At 39.3% G+C, this 21,617-nt stretch overlaps 1 protein-coding gene and 4 non-coding genes across 6 annotated transcripts; all 5 read right to left on the reverse strand.

Moving 5' to 3' along the window:
• Positions 1-4,975: 4,975 nt before the first annotated feature.
• Positions 4,976-13,952, reverse strand: ncl (nucleolin). 2 transcript variants are annotated; one of them, XM_053323190.1, is made up of 16 exons: positions 13,810-13,952; positions 12,643-12,744; positions 12,320-12,428; positions 11,023-11,148; positions 10,508-10,720; positions 10,132-10,275; positions 9,747-9,827; positions 9,440-9,563; positions 9,074-9,210; positions 8,808-8,934; positions 8,458-8,594; positions 8,059-8,191; positions 6,967-7,109; positions 6,616-6,742; positions 6,022-6,308; positions 4,976-5,746 (listed from the first exon to the last, which is right to left on the reverse strand). In XM_053323190.1, exons 1-16 carry the CDS (start codon positions 13,825-13,827, stop codon positions 5,682-5,684), a joined length of 2,073 nt encoding a protein of 690 aa, XP_053179165.1. In that variant the 5' UTR covers positions 13,828-13,952; the 3' UTR covers positions 4,976-5,681. The 2 variants fall into 2 exon arrangements, with proteins under 2 accessions (XP_053179165.1, XP_053179164.1); XM_053323189.1 differs by having other exon boundaries at positions 8,059-8,194.
• On the reverse strand, positions 6,449-6,575 carry LOC128362446 (small nucleolar RNA SNORA75). Its single transcript, XR_008321636.1, has one exon. It is a non-coding gene; the product is annotated as a small nucleolar RNA SNORA75 (small nucleolar RNA).
• LOC128362447 (small nucleolar RNA SNORA75) lies at positions 7,330-7,463 on the reverse strand. The gene has a single exon (XR_008321637.1). It is a non-coding gene; the product is annotated as a small nucleolar RNA SNORA75 (small nucleolar RNA).
• Positions 9,642-9,698, reverse strand: LOC128362434 (small nucleolar RNA SNORD82). Its single transcript, XR_008321625.1, has one exon. It is a non-coding gene; the product is annotated as a small nucleolar RNA SNORD82 (small nucleolar RNA).
• Positions 10,832-10,968, reverse strand: LOC128362435 (small nucleolar RNA SNORA57). Its single transcript, XR_008321626.1, has one exon. It is a non-coding gene; the product is annotated as a small nucleolar RNA SNORA57 (small nucleolar RNA).
• Positions 13,953-21,617: the final 7,665 nt, after the last annotated feature.

The following is a 21,617-nucleotide window of genomic DNA, read 5'->3' on the forward strand; positions in this document are numbered from 1 at the left end:
AACTATTGCTGGTACGAGTGTATGACATGTTAATTTAAAAACCCTGTGACAAAATGGGGGGAAATGTGGGGTTCTTGTATTTAATTTAAAGCATCAGATGAGCATATTAATGGAATGTTCAATGACTATTAAGCAGAACATTGTGGGTGTAGTGGGTAATGATTATGTCAAGGTTATGTAAATATGTAGTATGTTAACATTAAATGTATATAGAATGTCATTTGTAAATAAACTTCTAAAATCAGCCTTGGTCAAAACACTTGTCTTTTAAAATCTGTCCTAGATTGGTTGTTTTTGTGTACAGACTTATCAGCATCCAACATCAATGTGAAAATCCATAACAGGTCACCCAACAATAGTGTCCAGTGTTGACATGTGGGTATCGGTTACGCAACTAAACACTAAAGAATACATAAATCCTCAAACAACCATGCAGGTAACAATGATGTACTCCAAAGAACATATAAGCATTCATATTATCAATGTTCAGAAACTTAACCCAAGTGTATGTTCTGTGTTCTCTAGAGCATTGTCTGCCTATGATAAGATATCAAAGAACTACCACTTGTGTAAATCACAGTTTGAATAGAAAAGACAGCAGCATTGTAACGTTTCAGTATATTCATATTAGTACAAGAGTCAAAAGAAATTCGACACAACTTTCTCTGATAATCTTTTGTCACTTGTTATGGGAAATATATTTTTTAAACTTCAGATTTCATATTAATTTCCAGAAAGCAACTGCATATGCCGCCAAATGTCTGGTGTGACATTTCACATTGTTTATGTTAAGCTTCTCCTGTTAAATAGTGTCTCTTTTCACTGAGTAAAACCGCTGAGACTGATATTGCCAGACAACAGTAAAGATATTGTTCAGAGCTTTAAGTTGGCCCAAAAAGACAGAGGGCATGACAAAAAAAGGAATACCTTCCTGTTGTTCTTTAGAATTGCTGTCAGGACAAAGACAAGAAGGCCACACAGAAACTGAATATTCTCTATTATTGTGTTTCACAAGAGGTACACTCGCCCACACTGAAGCGTAGCTTATTAAAGATAACATCCATATAGTTGAGTGTCATAGCTGCCACTCTGTCAGTTATTTTACACATAATGTACTTGAAACAGTTTTATGGTAGGAAGTAATTGTTTTAATAGTCAAGTGCGTGACTAATTTCCGTGCCACTTCTTTGAAGGTCTGGCTGACAAACCTGGAAGTAGAACGCCATAGAAACCCCACAACCCTATTAAAGGATAGGTTCACAATCTTTCAAGTCTGTCTTGAAACAACAGTCAGGTGCCCATATGGACACTGAATTTTAAGTGAAGGGCCAACATGTCCAATTTAAAAGTCTATCTGGAGATTATACTAGGCTTCAGCAGTCTGTGTTAGTCATATCAAGTGGATCCCTCCCACCTTTACAGTATTTGTAGCATAAAATTCCCTCCCTTTGTGTTTTCTTAGGCAGTGTTTCCCTGTTGAGCTGCAGTGGAAGTATAGTAACAAAAAGAGGGATTTTTGGCCCTCATCACTTCCATTGTAAGTGCATCATGAAGAGATGCACGTTTCAATATTAATATTGTTATAAGAACACATTGTAAACATGTTCAGAACAAGTAGTTTCTGAATTTTCGTCAGCCAAAATGTAAGTTTGGACACAAGTTTTGTGGCAGGTAGAACAGACTTATCAACCACAAGCCAAAATTTACTGTCATCTAGTGTAAATTTCCCACTCCAGTGATGATATTTCACTCAATGTGGGTACACAACCAGCTTTTCAACCTGCCTGTAGACCAGGAACTGTGTATTTGTTGACACTAATTGGAGGAAGCTTTTGATGTCAGCGCAGTCATTGGGGTTGGCTGGAGGGGACTGCAAGCTTTCACACTATCCCTCTATTTTTTTTTTCAAAGGCCTCTGGAACACCATCATTGGCATAGCTGAAGATGGGAATGTTGTTGCTTGGGCTAAAATTAAAAAGAGCATTCCTCAACTTACAGACAGCCAACTAGCCTTTCTGTCAGCATCACAGAATATCTCAAACAGCTAAAACAGAACAGTACAGTTATTACAATTTGTATATGTCTTCTCTAGATTAGATTACTGTGGTTTAGATGAGCAAATGTGTCTTGCCTCAAGTAGTGTATTTATTTATTTCGAATGGACTATGCAAATCTCTGAAAGTCTGACTTTTATAATAAAATAAATGGAAACAGCTGACTGGAAGATGAAGTAAGCATGCAGAAACACATGTATGGTGCCGCTGCAATATTTAAAAGAAAACCTGATCTGTGGAAGTGAATTATCACCATAAACACTTGTGGATGTGAAAGAAAAATAATTCCCGCTGCAGTTTAAGGAATCATTTGACATTTTGGGGAATACACTTATATCATTTTCCTTGGAAGATTGATATGAATACTAATTGTACACTAAATATGAAGCTACAAGCAGCATCAAAGATAGTTTAGCATAAAGACAAGACAGTTAGTGGACAGTCTCTGATCACTAACAAAACTCACCTACCAGGATCATAAGGCTCACTAATTAAGGTTGTGTGACTATTTCTTGGCTTGGAAAGTAAAGAGACTGATATCAATCTTTATCATCTATTGGAAAGAAAGTGAATAAGCATATTTCCCAAAATGTTGAACTGTTCCTGTACATATATACCATAATGGGTATGTGATTTTGTGGAAAAACCCAACTTTGAGAAAGAAATTCAGCATTTCAAGTGTAAATGTGCTTGTGACCACACCTATCAATAAGTTATGTAAATGTGACATGATGTCAAACAATGCAACTATTCAGTAGGCACAGGAATTGCATGTCATTCAAAATACAAATATTAACATTACAGTCAACATCAGAGTCCATGTGATTGAGGTCCCTCTTGGACCTTGTCCTCTTTATGAAATGGGTAACGATTTATAGCGTGAGAGGTAGCAATTGAGAGCTGCATTTTAATGTTAATGCGTGACTGATATAAGCAATCATAGTGCATGTTCTCTTTTGTGCCACGTCTTGCTCTTATGACATACATCCAGGAAATGTGAAGAAGATAAATTCTTATTCTAATCCCTTCTCAGCTGCATGGACATCCCTGACTCCACATATCACACTAGAAAAGAGGCCAAGGCGATGCAACTTCATAGTACATCTGTGCTATAGGACACCATGTACTTGACAAAGATCCATTGTGAAGAGGACTCTCTGAGCAGTATACTCCCATTTAAAGAGGGCCCTATTTAGACCAGCCACAGTGCAAATGAGATAAAGTATCAGTCTGTCCTCCCTGCTCTTAACAATGCCCTATTGACTCAGTGTCAAGCTGCACTTAATATGTTCATGCATTGTTACACATTTATATGTCCAAACTTCAAAACTACAAGATAAAATCTCACCCTCAGAATCATAATCGTCTCCCATAGCTTCCTATATTAGTGAAAAATATCATTTTCACTATAGCTGTACTGAAAAAAAGCACCCAAAGGTGAACTGAAATAAAAGACAAGAAAGCACACCGATCATTTGAGACAGCTGACATAACGCCACAGTGAAAAGCTAGCATGACCTCTGTCACTGTTCAAGGCAGGGGGTAACAAATCTCTAAATGGAAGTATTCAGTGGTCCCATCATCAGTGCCTCCCACCCAGGCACCTCCAGGAACAAAGATCCCTGTTCAGCAACCAGAGCCACGGATGACAGCGCACCACTGTCCCCTGTCTGGTAGTGTCACTGACAAGACAGACCTACCCAGCAGCTCAGGGTCACTGTTAATCAAGTGGCACTGAGTCCTCACTGCCACTTCTTGCCAGTGTGAAATCTGAAAGAACTGTTTGATTTTGAGTGTCACATAGCACTGTATACCCAGCTTAGTCAATTTCATCTTGCTATTTTTATTTTTTATTTACATGCTTGCCTGTCAATAATACTATTTGTGTTGGCTTACCTTTATTACACCTGTACTGTGTCAGAACAAGGACTCGCTACTTTCATAGCCTTCTCTCAGCTTCTCATTTTCAGCAAAGTCTTGGAGGCATCGCTGAAGTACTAGGAGCAAATCCTGGACACTTAATTTGTATTTGTGTGTTCAAAAGCATTACACTGATCAGTTTGTTGATAGAGTACAAGAAAAGCTGAGGAGCTATTTAAAAAAATGGCAAAAGTGGTTATGGGTTATGTTTAAGGTTATGAATTCCCATTTAATATATATGTAGGTGGTTTAAATACTTCTCTACAGCTTAGAGCATCTTCACTTTTAGCCACTCACAATTAAATTGTTCTTCACTGATTCTAAAGTGGTACACTTCATTATGTTAAGAGTCAACATCCAGTTTACTTGGTACTTGAGATTTAAATAGTACACTACCTCAAATATCCTTTTCTCATGTCATCAATCCTCCAATACATGTTTTAACTGACCAAATCAAATTTGCTTTGTACACAGAACTTGCAGGACACCTGCTGCCAAGGCTCCCCATCTTAGTCTTTATGCCTGCCAATGTCAACATTAAAATCACTGACTGCTGGCTAGAGGTGTAGTTACAATCTTAGGCTCTGTTGTAGACTGCCACCTGGTGGAAAAACTTGTACTTGCATCCATAAACTAGTAAATATCTTCATCTGATCTTATGGTGATGCAGCATCTCTATAACTTCAGGTTATATTGTATTTTGACTAGAATACATATCCTTCAAATTGGCCCATTCCTACCTAGCTACCTACCTAAGGAAACCTACTGTTAGTCACAAAGAAGTTGTTAATTTGACCAAAATCAGATTTTTCAAGAATTTGATATGTCACAAAAAGTAAAGTTTATTGCAGGCTGCTGGCTTTGGATGATTTTATGCAGTAAGATTTTGTTACTCAATGACAAACATAATGCAACATTAAATAATATTTCAAGCCAGTGATCCCTGCTGATAACCCTTAATTTGCTGGTTCAGCAAGACTAAAGTGAAATGAGGACAGACATTTAAAAATCACCACCTACAAGGTTTTATTTAATCACATGAAAATCTTCAGATTCTCAGATGGGAAAAATTAGTCAATGCACTACAAATATTTTTTATGTTACATTGATTAGAGGTCTTTCATCCTCTGAAAGAGACACTGACTGTGCCCCACCAAACAAACGGAATAGCTCTGCCATATCAAACACCCAAACTCTTCTCTCAGCACTGACTCATATCTATCAAAATATGCTTTGCACATTACAGTAAAACTTGGCACCTAAAGCAAACTAAATGACAAAGAATAAAAACAAAAACATATGAATACAGGTGTATTTTTTTTTTTACAAAAAAGGTAAAATGAAAATCATACAAACTGTTTAAATTTACACAATGTTTCTGACAAAGACGAGCGAGTTTTTCACAGCAAACTTGTTTGCCAGACCCTTTCCATTTTACTCCTTCGGAAAAGCAAGTAAGATAATGAGGGGTGAGAGGTGCAGGTTTGCATTCAGGACATTCAGTACTCACATGTAGCACTTGAGCTGAGGAGGTCAACAGTGCCATTCTGGCACAAAAGGGTGGGGAAGGGTTTTAGGAGTCTAAATAAAGGGCTAAAATGCCCATTAACAGTTAAATATATATATCAATGACGCTTTCTGGAATGTCCAAAAGCTCTGAAAATCCGTGAAACCAGAGTCCATTCAAAAAGTAAAATAGACTAAGATTTAGTCATCAAACTTGATTTTCTTCCCCTGGGGTTTGACTCCAAATCCACCGCCACCTCTTCCACCTAAAATGAAAATAAAAGCAAGTTAGTTTACCCAGCTCAACTCCCCCAAACTTGATGCATAAGGATAAAGTGGCAAACAGCATGATTGAGTCAAAGCATGAAATGCACAATACAGTTCACATTAGCTCCTTAACATCTGACATATTGATAGTTTACATTAAATCATTTTAATAAGAAATTTAAAAACATTGCTTGAATCCAATGATTGTGGTTAACATTCACAGCTACTTATGTAAATTTCCCTTTAAAAAGCAAACAATTTTAATATATGTTACCTCCAAAGCCACCACGTCCACCTCCACGAGGGCCTCCTCTTCCTCTGCCGCCGCCAAAACCACCACCACGGCCGCCGCCAAAACCACCACGGCCTCCTCTTCCACCTCTGCCGCCGAAACCGCCACGGCCTCCGAAACCTCCACCACCACGGCCTCCACGGAAGCCCCCTTCACCCTTGGGCTTTGCGTAGTCTAGGGTCACCTTGCTGCCATCTATCTCACCATCCTCCATTGCTTCCTTGGCTGCCTTGCAGTCATCTTCATTGTCAAAGTCTACAAAGCCAAAGCTGGGGAGCAAGAAAAACAGAGGGGTCATTTTTACATAGTTCTCTACACTGAAAGTCCAAACTGATTTCAGTTACTAAAACTATGAATGCCTAATAGTGCAACAAGTTTAACATTACGATGTGATGTATATATTTTACAGGATTGTTTCACATCAGACATGGGCAACTCCCACGAAGGTAGGTGCCTGTTTAACTGTGACCTTGCTCTACTTCTCATGCGAATCCGTGCACTGTCACTGCTGGACAGGGCGGTGCTCACGAGAAGAGTCAGCAACCAGAGGGAATATTTACATCTCTTCAAACTCACCCTTTTGATGACCCTGTGTCTCTGTCTGTGACTATTCTGGCTGCTACAGCGCCCTCAAAAGAGTCCTTAAGGGTGTGATCTGTTGTGTCCTCTGAGAGACCTTTGACGAAGAGGGTTTTTGTTGGACCTGGTGGCCAAGAGAAGAGGTTAGTAAAACTCTATTCACCATTTATCTGAACAAATAAATGCAACAATCTTAAACCAGATCAGGACTTGACTATCCTTGTATCATCACAGAATTTTCAGGTGGTCAAGTTTTCATCACATCTGGCTATGTTGACCAGCTGAGCAAAACCTGCTCATGTCAATTAGGAATTACATTTCAAAGAATTGTTCAGTTTCTAGACATACCCGAGTTTCCTCTGCCCCCGTCTCTTCCACCGCTGTTCTGGCTGAACTCCAGTCGGATTGATCTGCCTTCAATTTCTGTGTTGTTCAGGTTGTCAAGGGCTTCCTTGGCATCATCTGTGCTTTCAAACTCTACAAAAGCAAAACTGTGGGAAAAGGAGAAAAAAACAAACACTAAGGAAGGCTGAAGGAGCACATTTGATAACTGTCCACTCAACTCTGAATAGTGGAACAGCAAGTTCGAAAATCCTACTGGTTTACCAAACCAGGTGTTCCAATATTCTTTTTCTTCAAATACATGCCAATGCAATATCATTCATAGTTTACTTGATTTTAAGTAAAAGCATGATTCTTCCACGCATTTCAACTTGTTCCACAGCAGACATCGGCAATACCCATATGCAAGTAGGGTGAGCCTGTTCTATCTGTGCATTGGCTCTGCTTCTCGTGCGAATCCGTGCATAATCATGGGTAAGATTAAGAGGAGCTCATGAGAAGGTACAGCAGTTTAGGTTTAACGTGATGGTTCGGCGTAATTTCGACCTAGCGTCATATGCACCATGAGGTGTATAATCAGCGCCTCAGCCGTTTATTTTCATTTGGTCAGAAAATAGTGGAGTTAGAGCCATCAGCTGAATGGCTTAATACAGGCACTAACGGGACCACCAGTGTATCTTGTAAATTACCCCACTAATAATGCCTGGATTGTTATCAAACTTCTACAGTACTACAAATAGGGCCTTTACTCATAAATTGATGCATTGAGAAGTGTGTAAGTACACCAGGAGTTTATTAAAATAAACACTTACCTGATGCTTTTACTCTGCAGCTACTGCTAAAGCTGTAAACATTGTTGAAATATCACGCAATCACTGAAATACTGTGTGGTCTCGCGAGATACCCACACAGCACATCTACAGATCTGTGCTTGATCGCGTGATATTTCAACAATGTTTACAGCTTTAGCTAGGTCGAAATTAGGCCGAACCATCGCTTTAATGACTGAGTATTTAGAACAAGTAGTGACAAATCTAACATGGGAAATCCTTGTTAGATGTTAAAGTAGAGAATGCTATACCAGTTAATGCTCCTTACCCTTTAACTCTGCCATCTTTCTGTGGAATACGAATGGAGACGGCCTTTTCGAATGTGGATTGCAAGGCTTCCTCTGTAGCACTGAAGGAGAGATTGTTCACCACCAGTGTTTTACTGGCAGCTGCTGGTGCTCCTGCTAAAGGAAGTGAAATAAAGAAGACTGGTGAGACCAAGGGGATGAAGGAGCATTTTCTTTAATCTCAGACAGTTACTGATCTGGTCCAGGAAAAATCTTCAAGATAAGTAATGCTTGCATCATGTGAATCTACACTTATTCACACTATAAATTCAAGAAATTATTCAGTAGCCCCATTGCTGTAAATAGATGACCAGTTTTTATAACAAAAAAGTATTGGTACCAAGTAATGCAGATATATTCAGATACATGAAGGACTTTACCTCCTACTCTGGCACCTTTCTGGCTCTTATCTCCCACAAAGTCGACCATGATGGACCTCCCCTGTACATCAGCACCCTGTGCCTCCTCCAACATCTTCTCTGCTTCTGCCTCAGATTTGAATTCAATGTAGGCAATGCTGTTGAAAAAGGGAGGGAAGTTAAGGTAGTGCAAGGATATTTGGTTTAAATGAACAATCAGGTTTGACAAAATAAACACTTGTATTTTTCAAAATGATGATGATGATGTTGATTAACTAATGAAAACCCATTTACTACAACGACAAGGATTAACAAAAGAACTTTTCTTGTGTTGCTTGTATATTCATTATAAAATACTAGCTTGTTCTTACCCTCTGTTTGAACCATTCTGGCCTGGGGGTAACCTTACATCAACAGCATCTTCAAAGACTTCCTTTAGGTCGTCAACCGTTGCAGAGAAGGGGAGGTTCTTCACAAACAGTGTGCGTGCGTCCCTCTCTGTAAGACAAATGTCAGTGTCAGAACAGGCGAATCTGAGAATTTTTTGGACTGCTACAGTTGGTGGTCTACAGAGGCACCAGCTGTATTTATAACTTTACAAGACAAACATAGGAACCTTGATGAAAATATCTTTCACCTTTCTTGCCCTCCTGGGAGCTGTCCTTGCTTCGGGCCCTGTCCAACTTCACCTCCTGACCCATGACCTTCTTGCCATTTAACTCCAGTGCCTTCTGCATGTCCTCCTCAGATGCAAAGTCCACATACCCAAATTTCCTGTTGAGGCAAGTCATTACACATTGAATATGGTTTCTTAGGTCACTCATTTTAAATATATGTAGAGTTGTAGCACTGGCAGAAGATCAATACACATTAGCTTAAACCTGAGTTTAGGCATTTGAAATTGATTTCTGAAGGGGGGGGCTTCCTTATACTTTCCCATGGCATTACCCTCCATCCCATTTCCAGAAAACACACACCTCTACATTACAAACCAATTACTTACTTGGATCCACCTAACCGAACTTCGACGACCTCAAGGCTGTTCTTGGAGAAGAATTTTCTCAGGGATGACTTGATTTCATCGAAGTCCTTGTTGGAGTTCAAATTTCCAACGAATAGACAGAACCCTGACAGACAGGAGAGTACATTTGATTTTCAGTTCCATTTTTGGTGTAAGATTGTACTAAAAATTATGCCAGACAGGTTCAGAATAATAAAAGGTGACATCACACATCAGTATTAAGTCCCTTGTTGATCATCATGATAAAAATATGTTGAAATTAGATTAATGTGTCTGCATTTTTCCTTACCTTCACCCTCTGACTTTGCCTTCTTGGCAGGTGGGGTTTCTTTTTTGCTATCTGCCTTTCTCTTTCCAGGGGTCACTGGGGCTGATGTGGAGAAAAGAGATGTACACTTTAATTCATAGCCAGCAACTCAACCAACACAGGAAGAAAATCTCAAAGAAGCAGATGATTGTAATGTGGCACTTAAAGCTTCAAAATCACAACTGCTAACAAATCAAAATGCTGCACTTAATTACTTTAAGTCATTTTTGGTGTTTTCTTAGAGGCAAGTCATTTGCCTGATATGGACATTTTCTTCAATATGCAAAATTAAAGTGCGTTGGGAAAAGAAAAAAAGGAGGGCAACACATTTCTGTAAAAAGTGAATTTTCCCTTCACCAAAACTCACCATCATCTTCATCGTCATCATCATCATCATCGTCGTCATCATCTTCATCGTCATCCTCCTCCTCAGACTCTTCCTTGGCCTTGACCATGCCTGCTTTCTTTGCTTTAGCGGGAGCAGGAGCGGTGTCCATTTCCTCTTCAGAGTCTGAAAGCCACAAACATTGAAAGTTTAGCCAGAGTCATGATCAGATTCAAACCACTAAAACCTGCAATTAACCTGCATCAGATTTCATATAAAAAAGTGACATCATACATAATCAGTATTAAGTCCCTTGTTGATCATCATAGTTCAGTCTGTGGTTTCCCAGTCAGCAACTCTACACCGACTATCACCAAGATAATAAAGATGTGCCTCCTCAAAAATAAAAAATTCTCACCATCTTCATCATCCTCATCAGATGATTCCTCTTTAGCTGGCTTGGCCTTGGCAGCTTGTTTGGCAGCTGGAGTAGCCTTCTTGGGAGGTGGGGCCTCTTCTTCAGAATCATCATCCTCATCAGAGGACTCTTTTGCAGGTTTGGCCTTCACTGGGGCCTTAGCAGCTGGTTTAGCTGCTTTCTTGGGTGGTGGGGCCTCTTCTTCAGACTCATCTGAAGACAATATTCACATGAAAATCATGAATTTCAAGAACTACATGTATGGCAATTAAGATTTTTTAAAATCTGCAGAAAAAAAACTTCACCAAAAGAAATTATGCTTAATCATGTCACAGTGATTGAGGATAGAACCGGCAGACGATAAACACACCGGTACCGAAGACATAGCACTGCATTTACTTTTCCTCCGTACATTTCACACATGGGTACTACACAACCACATGAATGCCAAGAAATAGAGGGTGTGTTAATAATCACAGAAGACTTTTCCCTTCTCTTAACACTGAAGGACCTACCATCATCATCGTCGTCATCGTCAGACTCTTCAGCCTTTGCAGGGGCTGCCTTGGCGGGTGTGGTTTTAGCAGGTGCTTTTGCTGGGGTCTTCTTTGGTGGTGGGGCCTCCTCTTCAGATTCCTCCTCTGTACATTGATTGACAAAGATATTATACCCCACTCAGATCCACAGAGTTAAAAAAAGAAGATACATTTGGGTCAACCTAAACTGTCCACGAGTTCTACCTGGTTTTGCAAATTTTTGTTGAATGTGGGCCTGGGGTTGCTCAGCATCAATATGGGAGGGGGATAACATTGCATCTCTACAGAAACTTATTAAAAATGTATGGGACCATTTCATGGTGTGCAAAAGAAATCCATGCAGAATTTCAAGTGTAATCTCTACAAAGCACTCTTGCTCCTTCACTTTTTTTCAACAGTGCATATTCTTTACAAATTAGAATGATTTTTTCAAAGTGTATGATTGGACAACTACACATTGCACAACTACAACGGGACATTTTAAAAACACCAATATTAAAGTCATTGTGCAAATTTTAAGTTTTACAGAGCATTTACAACATTGCACTAGGACAATTTTATAATAAGGTAACAATCTATTCATGGGTGTCTTAAATGTCTGGTGAAATGCCAGTTCTTGAAACAGTTGTTTTGAGTCAGAATTTGACTTATCAATTCAGTGCTGTCTTTCAACTGACTCAAATGTGAGAAGGCGGAACTTCCCATCAGCACGTGATGGTACTGAGGTTAAATTTCACAATATGAAACTCGCATGTAAAAATCCCCACTAGGGGTGTAAGGCTTCATGTATTCATCCTGAAACATTTTGTGCAGATTTTGTGACTTTCCTTGGTTCAGTGTGATCCCTGACCCAAACAATTAGTGTTTAATAAGTAGTCTAATAATCCATGTACTCCAATATGTGGAACAATTACATCCAGAACATTTTGGCTGCTTCTGTTATTAAGATTTGCACCATTATCTCCATATTTAAAAAGATAGTTCATCTCTCCAGTCCCCCTACCCACTGACTGTTGGCCTTTGAGTGAATCTGATCTGAAAAACTATAAGCATGTTTAATTTCCAACGTGGTTGGAAAACATGCCATAAGAACCACTACTGAGCGACCATAAATCAGCTGCCAGCAGGTGTCCTGGCTCCTTGCAGGAAACAGGTTTTATTTTCTGTTTCTACTGCAGCACAAATAACTGTTTCAGTAACAGTTGTGGCCAATGAACCATTGTTGGATGTTTGTATTTATCAAAGTCACCTAACCGCCTCTAGTTAAATTACTTACCAGAATCATCATCATCATCATCTTCACTTTCTGCTTTTTTGGCAGTGCCATTTTTAACTGGGGCTGCTTTAGCTGGTGTCGCTTTCTTCACCACTTTGGGTGGAGGAGTCTGCAAATTGAAGAGAGATAATGTTAACGGTATGCTTTTAAATAAAAGGAAAAAGAAAGACTGCCATGTGTATATACTTATGTACTTTATGACTGGCATTTGACAAATAAAAGTTGCAAAAAAAAAAAAAAACAGTATGTTTTTAAAAATAACTGAACATGTCCAAACTACCTATTTAATCCCTAAAACTGTTACAAATTCAAATATACTATACCTCTTCCTCCTCATCACTGCTGTCCTCTTCACTTGATTCCTCCTCCACTTCTTTTGGGGGTGGAGGGGCCTTTTTCTTCTGAGTTGCTTGTTTAGTTGCTGCCTACAAATGGAGGAATACAACAAATTAAAAAAACAGAAAATTAATAAATTACCTCAGGTCAACTACAGAATAAAATCATCCCATATGGCAGAAGCAGAGTGCTCTAACACCTCATGTTTGTTGTATGGGGTAGGGGTCTGCTTAACACCATGTGGCACTGCAAAGTTCAAACATGACTCTCCCCCACCTCTCCAAATACATTGATTAAATCATTTAACCAAATATATCACGTGGGTTATAGCATTAGCCACGTTTTGTGATCGCTGTGTGGTCGACGTGCTTCTTTCTTGGGTTTTCACCTCGTGTGTCACACAGAGGAGGAGGCGCAAAACCCACGTGGAGCTCGGGAGGCAGGAGGTCTGCTGTTAGCATGGTGGCTAATATTACGGCTTGTAGCCATGCCGTAAAACGCATGTTGGACGGCTATCCTTTAGACGGCTGCGAGAAAGAGGTGCAATTCAAACCCGCAACACCATTTCTAAGCGAATCACAATAAATCTTAATTTTTAATGCCAAGAGCTCGGGAGGAAAAAAAACACTAGCACATTTGCTCATGTGGACTGTACACCAACGTGCTAATGCTAATCAATTAGCCAACTTAGCAATTCAAAACATGAATTGACATTAAAATATTCTAATAACTTATGTTGGCATTATTCGGCACTCTAGTGTCCAACTGAATTTAATTAATCTTCGTTGTGTGCTTATTACACCGAGGACGCGCATGAATGCCATTTTGAGCGGCTAGCAGGACAGCGTTAGCAGGCCTGCAAGGCACAAACATGGCTGATCTCGACTTAACGCTAGAAAACGTTCACTTTTAAGTGCAATTCAGTCAGGCCTCTTCGACCAAGCACATCTAGACATAAAGTGTCTAATTAATGAACACGAACCATTCGTTGTGGGACACGAGCAGACATTTACCCCCGGTGTAATTTACCTTTTCCTTCCAAAACGCAGCAACTTCTCCGTAAAGGCCTCGTGCGTAAACACACCTTCGTGTAACGCTAAATTATTAAAAACACACACACTTTAAACAATAAAATAGAAGTAATTTGTTCTTACCTTTGCTAACTTCACCATGGTGCTGTCGTGTGTTTCCGTGAAACACAAGGAACTGGACGTTTAGGTACAAGTAAGCAAATTGTTAATGCATGCACGTGGCTCAGCCTGCTCGGTGGGGTACTGGGCAGGAAGGAAAGACAGAGAAGATGAAGACGCGCTCCTTACTCTCTTGCCTTGCGCGTTCACGCCGTCCCTCCCACATGACCGTGTCCTCCTATCAAAAGTGAGGACATTTGCATCGTGCATGCGCCTCGCCTACACACAGCAGACTCACATGGGACTGATTATTCTGCTAATAAACATATATTTGTTAACTCTGCGAATGAATAAATACACGAAACAAACAACCACATGGTCATAATAATTGTCAAAACTGCTGTAAAATATGTATGTATAAATATTGCAACCGAGGACATTTTTACCAGCTCCATTCTAAAATTAAGAGACTTTTATTTATCCAGTATTTATTTTATGTAGTATTGATATAACTCTAAAGAAATGATTGAAGACAGAAAATGAAAAGTAAAAGTCAGAAAGCTTACTTGCATTCGTTATGTGGTCAATAAACACAAAGGGTCTTTAAGTCACATGCAGCTGTTTATGGACCACGTGGTTGAACCCTGTCTCATCAAAATGTCGTTGCCACACAACTAAACTGTTTAAAAATTACGTTTCAAATAAAAAGTAATTGTAATGTCAAAAGAAACGTAATTGTAATGCCATGGATTACGTTTGTTGGTAACGTTTTCTATAGCCTACTTTTCATTCAACATAGCCTATGTTTTGCTTTTTACTATACACTCAGCAACACGTGGAGCTATTATTAATCCGAGCAAATATTTTATAATCTTTAATCTTTATTACATTATTTTTATTTTGAATATTCTGAGATGATTATACAGCAGTAGGAATACGCAGTTACGTTTACCAAGTGATTTGAGATAGTTAAAGTCGGTGTAAAGCAACAATAAATATGTGTTCTGAGTTTGACACACCACAACAGAGTGTGTTGTTAACCACCCTGTCAAATTTGAAAGATTAAAATAAATCTCCAAGTATAGGAAATTAGGCTTCAAAATTATGAAAAATCAAAGTGGGCGTATACGCAAAACCCCGCCCCCTACCAAGTGTTACCTGTCAATCAAACATCACTACCGCCAACAAAATAAATAAATAAATAAATGAATATCACCACGCCAGCTGAAAAACGGATGCAGCGTCTATCAGTTTTTTCTGCCAACTCAACCCCATCAGAGCCAGAATCCAGCTCTGAGCCAAAGGACACTGATTTACCTGAGAATGGGCCTCTTATGTTCAACAGAGTGGTTATTTTCTTTCTCCCAGATATAAATTAGAAACTGTCTATAGAACAAAACATATTTTGTCACTTTAACAGATAGCTTAGTTTCTACAGCCACAGATCAAACAAGCAGGCACCATGTCATTTTATGCATATTGTTGAACATATGTGCCAGAGTCATCGCCATATTAGACTACACTAAAGGAAAAATTAACACATGTATTATAAGTTTAATTAACTAGGTCTGAAATCAAAAATGGAGAGTAAAAATAAGACATGTAAAATTCTAATGTGACTTTTTTTTGTTGTTATTTGTCATTACAGGCATGCTGAATACCTGGGGCCTGTTTCAGGAAGCAGGTTTAACTAACTCTGAGTTAAAACCTTAACTTTAGGTTGACCAACTCTGAGCTGTCAAACTCTGAGTTTTCGGTTTCAGAACAAGTGTTAACAGTTAGTTCAATCAACTCTGAGTCAAAGTAACTCTGAGTGAAGCTTGTACATGAGGAGATACCAAGCCCTCATCAATGGAGCACAGATAATATGATTCACCATGACAACAGGAGAAACAAAGGGCTCAGTCCTCCTACTTCTCCCCAAAGGAGTTAGAAATATTAATGAATACATGCAGATGATGAGTACCGGTATATTTAAGAAAAGACAGTCAACAGTGAGTATTAATGAAAAAAAAAGAGAAACATTTTGTCTCGAGTGGTCGACTTATTCAACATTTATATTCTGTGTATGTGTGTGTGCGTGACACATTTAACATTCATGCAGACCCCAACAGGTACAAAACGTAGGCCTACTTGGCAGCAACTGAATATGAAATATAAAAATATAGCTCAAACAAGTAAGGTATTGATTACAAGCAATTGTGGTGTTGTTTAGCCTGCCCTACCTCATTAAACATCATTTAAATGCTACATTCAACATGTGATATATATTTCAGTAGTTGATGAAATCTTCTAAGCAAAAAAGAGTCAATTTTTCAGCCATCCCAACACTGCCAGTATTTAATATTGTCTATTTGAAAGCAACACCTATGCCTTTATACTGTACATACAACACTACAAAAGTGTAAACGTTTAGCCTAAGTGTGCAATAGTCAAATTTAGTTTTATGTTTGGGCACTTTCACCGTAATTTAACAGTAGCCCAGCTGGTATAGAGAGAGAGAGAGAGAGAGAGAAAGTTCCTCACTGATATCGAACCAGCGACACTGTCACTATGAAGCATGCACAGTAACCACTTGGCTATTAATCATCTTCAAATACTGCATTTGTGACTGATAGATGGTTGCCTTGGAAACATGAACTAGAACAGAGAACTTATTCTGAACTGAGAGCATGTCCATGTGGTTCAGATAAATTATCGATTGTACAGAAAAATGGAAACATTCAACAGAACATCATCAGAGGATGATAAAACATCACAGCGGGGTCCGATCACCCTCTGATGGAGATTTATGCTTCGTATTTGTGCTTCAATATTAACTGACTCTTTAAGAAAAGGACACACCATGTTTGACACCTCCTTCAGTCTGCGGGCTTCAACTGAAAAGGAGGAGAAACTCAGGGTTAGTTGAAGAAAACCTGCCAGCGAGCAGGTTAGGTTCACGGAGTATGTTGCCAGGGTAACTAACTCAGAGTTAAGCTGAACTGGCTTTGTGAAACCGAAAAACCAGAGTTTCCCTCATCTCAAGGTTAACTAACTCAGAGTTTTCACTAAACCTGCTTTCTGAAACAGGCCCCTGGCCTATCAGAGCACAATCAGGTGATACCAGGGGCCTGTTTCAGGAAGCAGGTTTAACTAACTCTGAGTTAAAACCTTAACTCTAGGTTGACCAACTCTGAGCTGTCAAACTCAGAGTTTTCAGTTTCAGAACAAGTGTTAACAGTTAGTTCAATCAACTCTGAGTCAAAGTAACTCTGAGTGAAGCTTCTGCATGAGGAGATACCAAGCCCTCATCAATGGAGCACAGATAACATGATTCACCATGACAACAGGAGAAACAAAGGGCACAGTCCTCCTACTTCTCCCCAAAGGAGTTAGAAATATTAATGAATACATGCAGATGATGAGTATATATTTAAGAAAAGACAGTCAACAGTGAGTATTAATGAAAAAAGAGAGACATTTTGTCTCGAGTGGTCGACTTATTCAACATTTATATTCTGTGTATGTGTGTTTGGCACATTTAACATTCATGCAGACCCCAACAGGTACAAAATGTAGGCCTACTTGGCAGCAACTGAATATGAAATATAAAAATATAGCTCAAACAAGTAAGGTATTGATTACAAGCTGCTGTGGTGTTGTTTAGCCTGCCCTACCTCATTAAACATCATTTAAATGCTACATTCAACATGTTATATATATTTCAGTAGTTGATGAAATATTCTAAGCAAAGAAGAAAGTCAATTTTCAGCCATCCCAACACTGCCAGTATTTAATATTGTCTATTTGAAAGCAACACCTATGCCTTTATACATACAACACTAGAAAAGTAAACGTTTAAGTGAAATAGTCAAATTTAGTTTTATGTTTGGGCACTTTCACCTTAATTTAACAGTAGCTGGTATAGAGAGAGAGAGAGAGAGAGAGAGAGAGAGAGACAGAGAGAAAGTTCCTCACTGGTATCGAACCAGTGACACTGTCACTATGCATGAGCAGTAACCACTTGGCTATCAATCACCTTCAAATATTGCCTTTGTGACAGCCTGACAGACGGTTGCCTTGGAAACATGAACTTGAACAGAGAACTTATTCTGAACTGAGAGCATGTCCATGTAGTGTCGTACAGACGATAAATTATCGATTGTACAGAAAAATGGAAACACTCAAACAGAACCTCACCAGAGAATGATACAACATTCTAGCAGGGTCTGATCACCCTCTGACGGAGATTTGTGCTTCGTATTTGTGCTTCAATATTAACTGACTCTTTAAGAAAAGGACACACCATGTCTGACACCTCCTTCAGTCTGCAGGCTTCAACTAAAAAGCAGGAGAAACTCAGGGTTAGTTGAAGAAAACCTGCCAGCGAGCAGGTTAGGTTCACGGAGTATGTTGCCAGGGTAACTGACTCAGAGTTAAGCTGAACTGGCTTTGTGAAACCGAAAAACCAGAGTTTCCCTCATCTCAGGGTTAACTAACTCAGAGTTTTCACTAAACCTGCTTTCTGAAACGGGCCCCTGGCCTATCAAAGCACAATCAGGTGATCATACCCTCCTTTGTTGTGCTCCACATTTAGGAGGAGTTCCCTGATGAACTCAATTTACAATAAATTGGGCATTATAACTCAAATATGACAGCTGGTAAACAAGAAGAAAACAACAACAACAGTAACTATGAATATGCAGCAATATCCATTTTTTAAGGTGTGCACTGTGAACACAGCCTGGCAGCCAGGATGACCTGTGTGTGTCCACTGACTCTGTACCCAGTCTCATCAATCACAGTGGTCAGATATAATGACAAGAAAAAAATGCCAAGGTTATACCAGAAATTATATTGCACTACAATATGTATTGTAGTAACAAAAAGATGGAGGATGATATGTGCAGTGATTATTCACAACGCTACTATTACAAGTAATGTGGTCTTCAAACAAAAAGTAACTGAGCTGAAAAGACAAAGAACACTGGACATCAGACAAAAAAGAGTCACACCTTGGCACCTGTTAACATTTGTTGTTGTTGTCAAGATTATTTAATGATGTATTATTTTTTAGATTGATTACTTTATTGAAATTATTGTTTTTACTTTTGCACGCATAAATTCTCCCTGTGTAAAAATTACATGAAGTATATTTAAAAACTCAAGGTACATCATATACTTCTTCGTGCCCCTGAACTCCTTTACTAGGTGATGCCACCAAGAGGAAAAAAGAGCAGCGTCACTGTTCCGCCACACACCAGATGATAGAATTAAATGAGCAGACTCGCTTTACTGTCACAGTTCCATTTTGTTATTTTTGTATGTTTTTTACCTCATGCTTCAAACCCAAAAGAGGATTCATAATGGTCAATGTTCAGATTCAATATTAATACTGAACCGCAAGCTCAAGCAAATCTTTTTCTTCTGATCCGGTGGAGGTTTCTCTCCTCCCTGAGTTCACCTTAAGACACTTGCATAAGCATTTGAAAAGTGTACTGCCCCAGTCAAACCTAACCACCAAGGCCCCAGTGCAGGGCAAGAGGCTGCCTATATGTGTCATGGATCTGATAAGTGCATGCACTGACCGATTTTGCCACTTTCAATGATCAATAAGGTAGTCCTAATTAATCAGAGAATTACAGAACGGTACAATGCTGCAGCCACTAGAGCTGTGGAGTGGGCAGGTGGCCAGCTGAGACCACACCAACCTACCCCATTCTATCAGGGACTGAAGCTTGACACAGCCTTGGGTTACCGGAGATTAACCGGCAGACGACAGAAAGACCTGGGTGGGGTCTCAGTAGTAGGATTTGAGAAACTTTGTGTTGACATGGAGCCTTCCGATGGCGGGTTATGATTGCCAATCAATCAGTGAAACAAAGTTGCAGTGAACCACAGTTTGGGACACTAAACTCCTGCTTAGGTAACCTAGAGAGCACCTCATGAAGGTGGGCCATAAGTCTAGTGAGTTGTCAGGGCCGCTCTCTGGAGGCCTACTATATCGAAAAAGGTGTTTCTGAAATCGTGCAGATGGTGTCTTGTGATACCCACAGAAACCAGTGTTAAAACTACTTTAAGCCAAAGAGGGTTTGGCTTCACTCTCTATATCCAGTTGAAACACTTATGCACACCACTTGTGTAGGCTACGTGTATATGTGCACGTAGCTCCATATTCAATATTTTTCATGATATATTCTTCATATTATTATATTTAAATAATTTTTTTATATAAATAAATGTAATACATTTTACATCACATGTAGGCCTAAAGTATATTTGATATTGTATCAATTGTATTCCATACTTTTTGGATTATTGTCTACATCTACTGTACTGTCTGTGCTTTGGCACGTGGTCACATGCACATACATGTATGAAGGCATAGCTACCTATGTGAATGTGTTTTGAGATCAAATAATGTTGTGTTCATTTTGACTTGAGTCTGTATAAATTTGTTTTAATCCATGAAAAATGGCTGAATACGAATTATTATCTTTGATGCCCTTTTTCTCAAAAATAACATTTGATGACAGAGAAACTTTGAGAGCCTATCTCACTGAATATTTGGTTTTGAAATATAATGTTGGTATCGCCATAACTGCTGAGAACTTCCTCTTTACAAACATTTAGAAAACAATATAGAAACAGAAATTTGTTTCTGGGTCAAAGTGACTCAAAATGATGGATTAGGTCACAAGTGTAAGTTTTCATTCTGTCTTCATAATGCTGTATTTTTTATTTATCATTCATTACTTTCAACTTGATGAGGAGTGGTTTGAAGAGTAGAAGGCTGAGGGCCAGAGGAACATTATGGACAGCAGGGGGAGCCTGACTCCACAATAATGGCGCCTTTCCACTATACAGTTCTAGCACTACTCGGCTCGATTGGACTCGGTTACTTCTTTGCGTTTCCACTAGGGATAGTACCTGGTACTGTTTTAGTGCCTGCTCTGCAGAGGGTCCAAGCGAACCGAGCTGATACTAAATGTGACGTCAACAGACTGCCGGCCACTGATTGGTCAGAGAGTCTTCACTGGAAGAGCCGTCCCACACAAGAATCAAACCCGGCATTTTTAAATACCGGCAACAGCATTACAGCGATTCGGCTCTCTTCTCTTGCTTTGTGTGTGACAAAGCACAGGCGGAGCAGCAAGTACACCACTGCCTCCATTTCCTCCATTTTTTATGTGTTTGTGTGGCGTATAAAACGAAGTCACGGCAGTTTCGCAGAGCCGTGCTATGACGACCCCGCCCACGTTGAGTAGGTACTATAGTAATGGAAAAGGTAATTCCTAGTACTGTACCGAGTCAAGTCGAGCTAGTATTGCTAGAACTGTATAGTGGAAAAGCACCATAAGTAAAACTGTCATGGATGATACAGACATGATATGGTGCATAGATTGTTTGCCCAGGTTCTTGCCATCGCTGTACGAGACCCACATGGTTCATTGAGCGTTTAATTAACACATCTGAGCATGTTCATGGGTGGGAGGGGCAGACTGTTCTAATTTTTACTGATTCACTATAGTGATGTGTAGCTTCTGGGTAGTAAAGGGGCAAAATTGAATGTTCAACTTATTGCACATATTTGTCAGAGTGAAACTGAGATGCTTGTTAAATTAAGTCCTATTAATATAACATGGACAATTTACACCAATATTAACAACCCAGCCCAACATCCATGTTCCAACTATTATGTCTGTTCCAGTGGTGGAAAAATAAATAAGTACATTTACTGAAGTAATTAAGCACAATTTTGAGGTACATAGTTATTTTCTCAACCCTCTTTTGCTGGACATAAAGCCACAATGAGTTCACTCCATCACTCCCCATTCAATCAATCAATC

Source organism: Scomber japonicus, chromosome 7, assembly GCF_027409825.1.
Source record: "Scomber japonicus isolate fScoJap1 chromosome 7, fScoJap1.pri, whole genome shotgun sequence".
In the NCBI taxonomy this organism is placed as follows: Eukaryota; Metazoa; Chordata; class Actinopteri; order Scombriformes; family Scombridae; genus Scomber; species Scomber japonicus.

Coding starts and splice junctions, on each gene's coding strand:
- ncl (XM_053323189.1), bottom strand. Junction 9,211..9,439: donor GTTCGGTTAGGTGGATCCAA/GTAAGTAATTGG, acceptor TTGCCTCAACAG/GAAATTTGGGTATGTGGACT. Junction 6,309..6,615: donor GACACAGGGTCATCAAAAGG/GTGAGTTTGAAG, acceptor CTTGCTCCCCAG/CTTTGGCTTTGTAGACTTTG.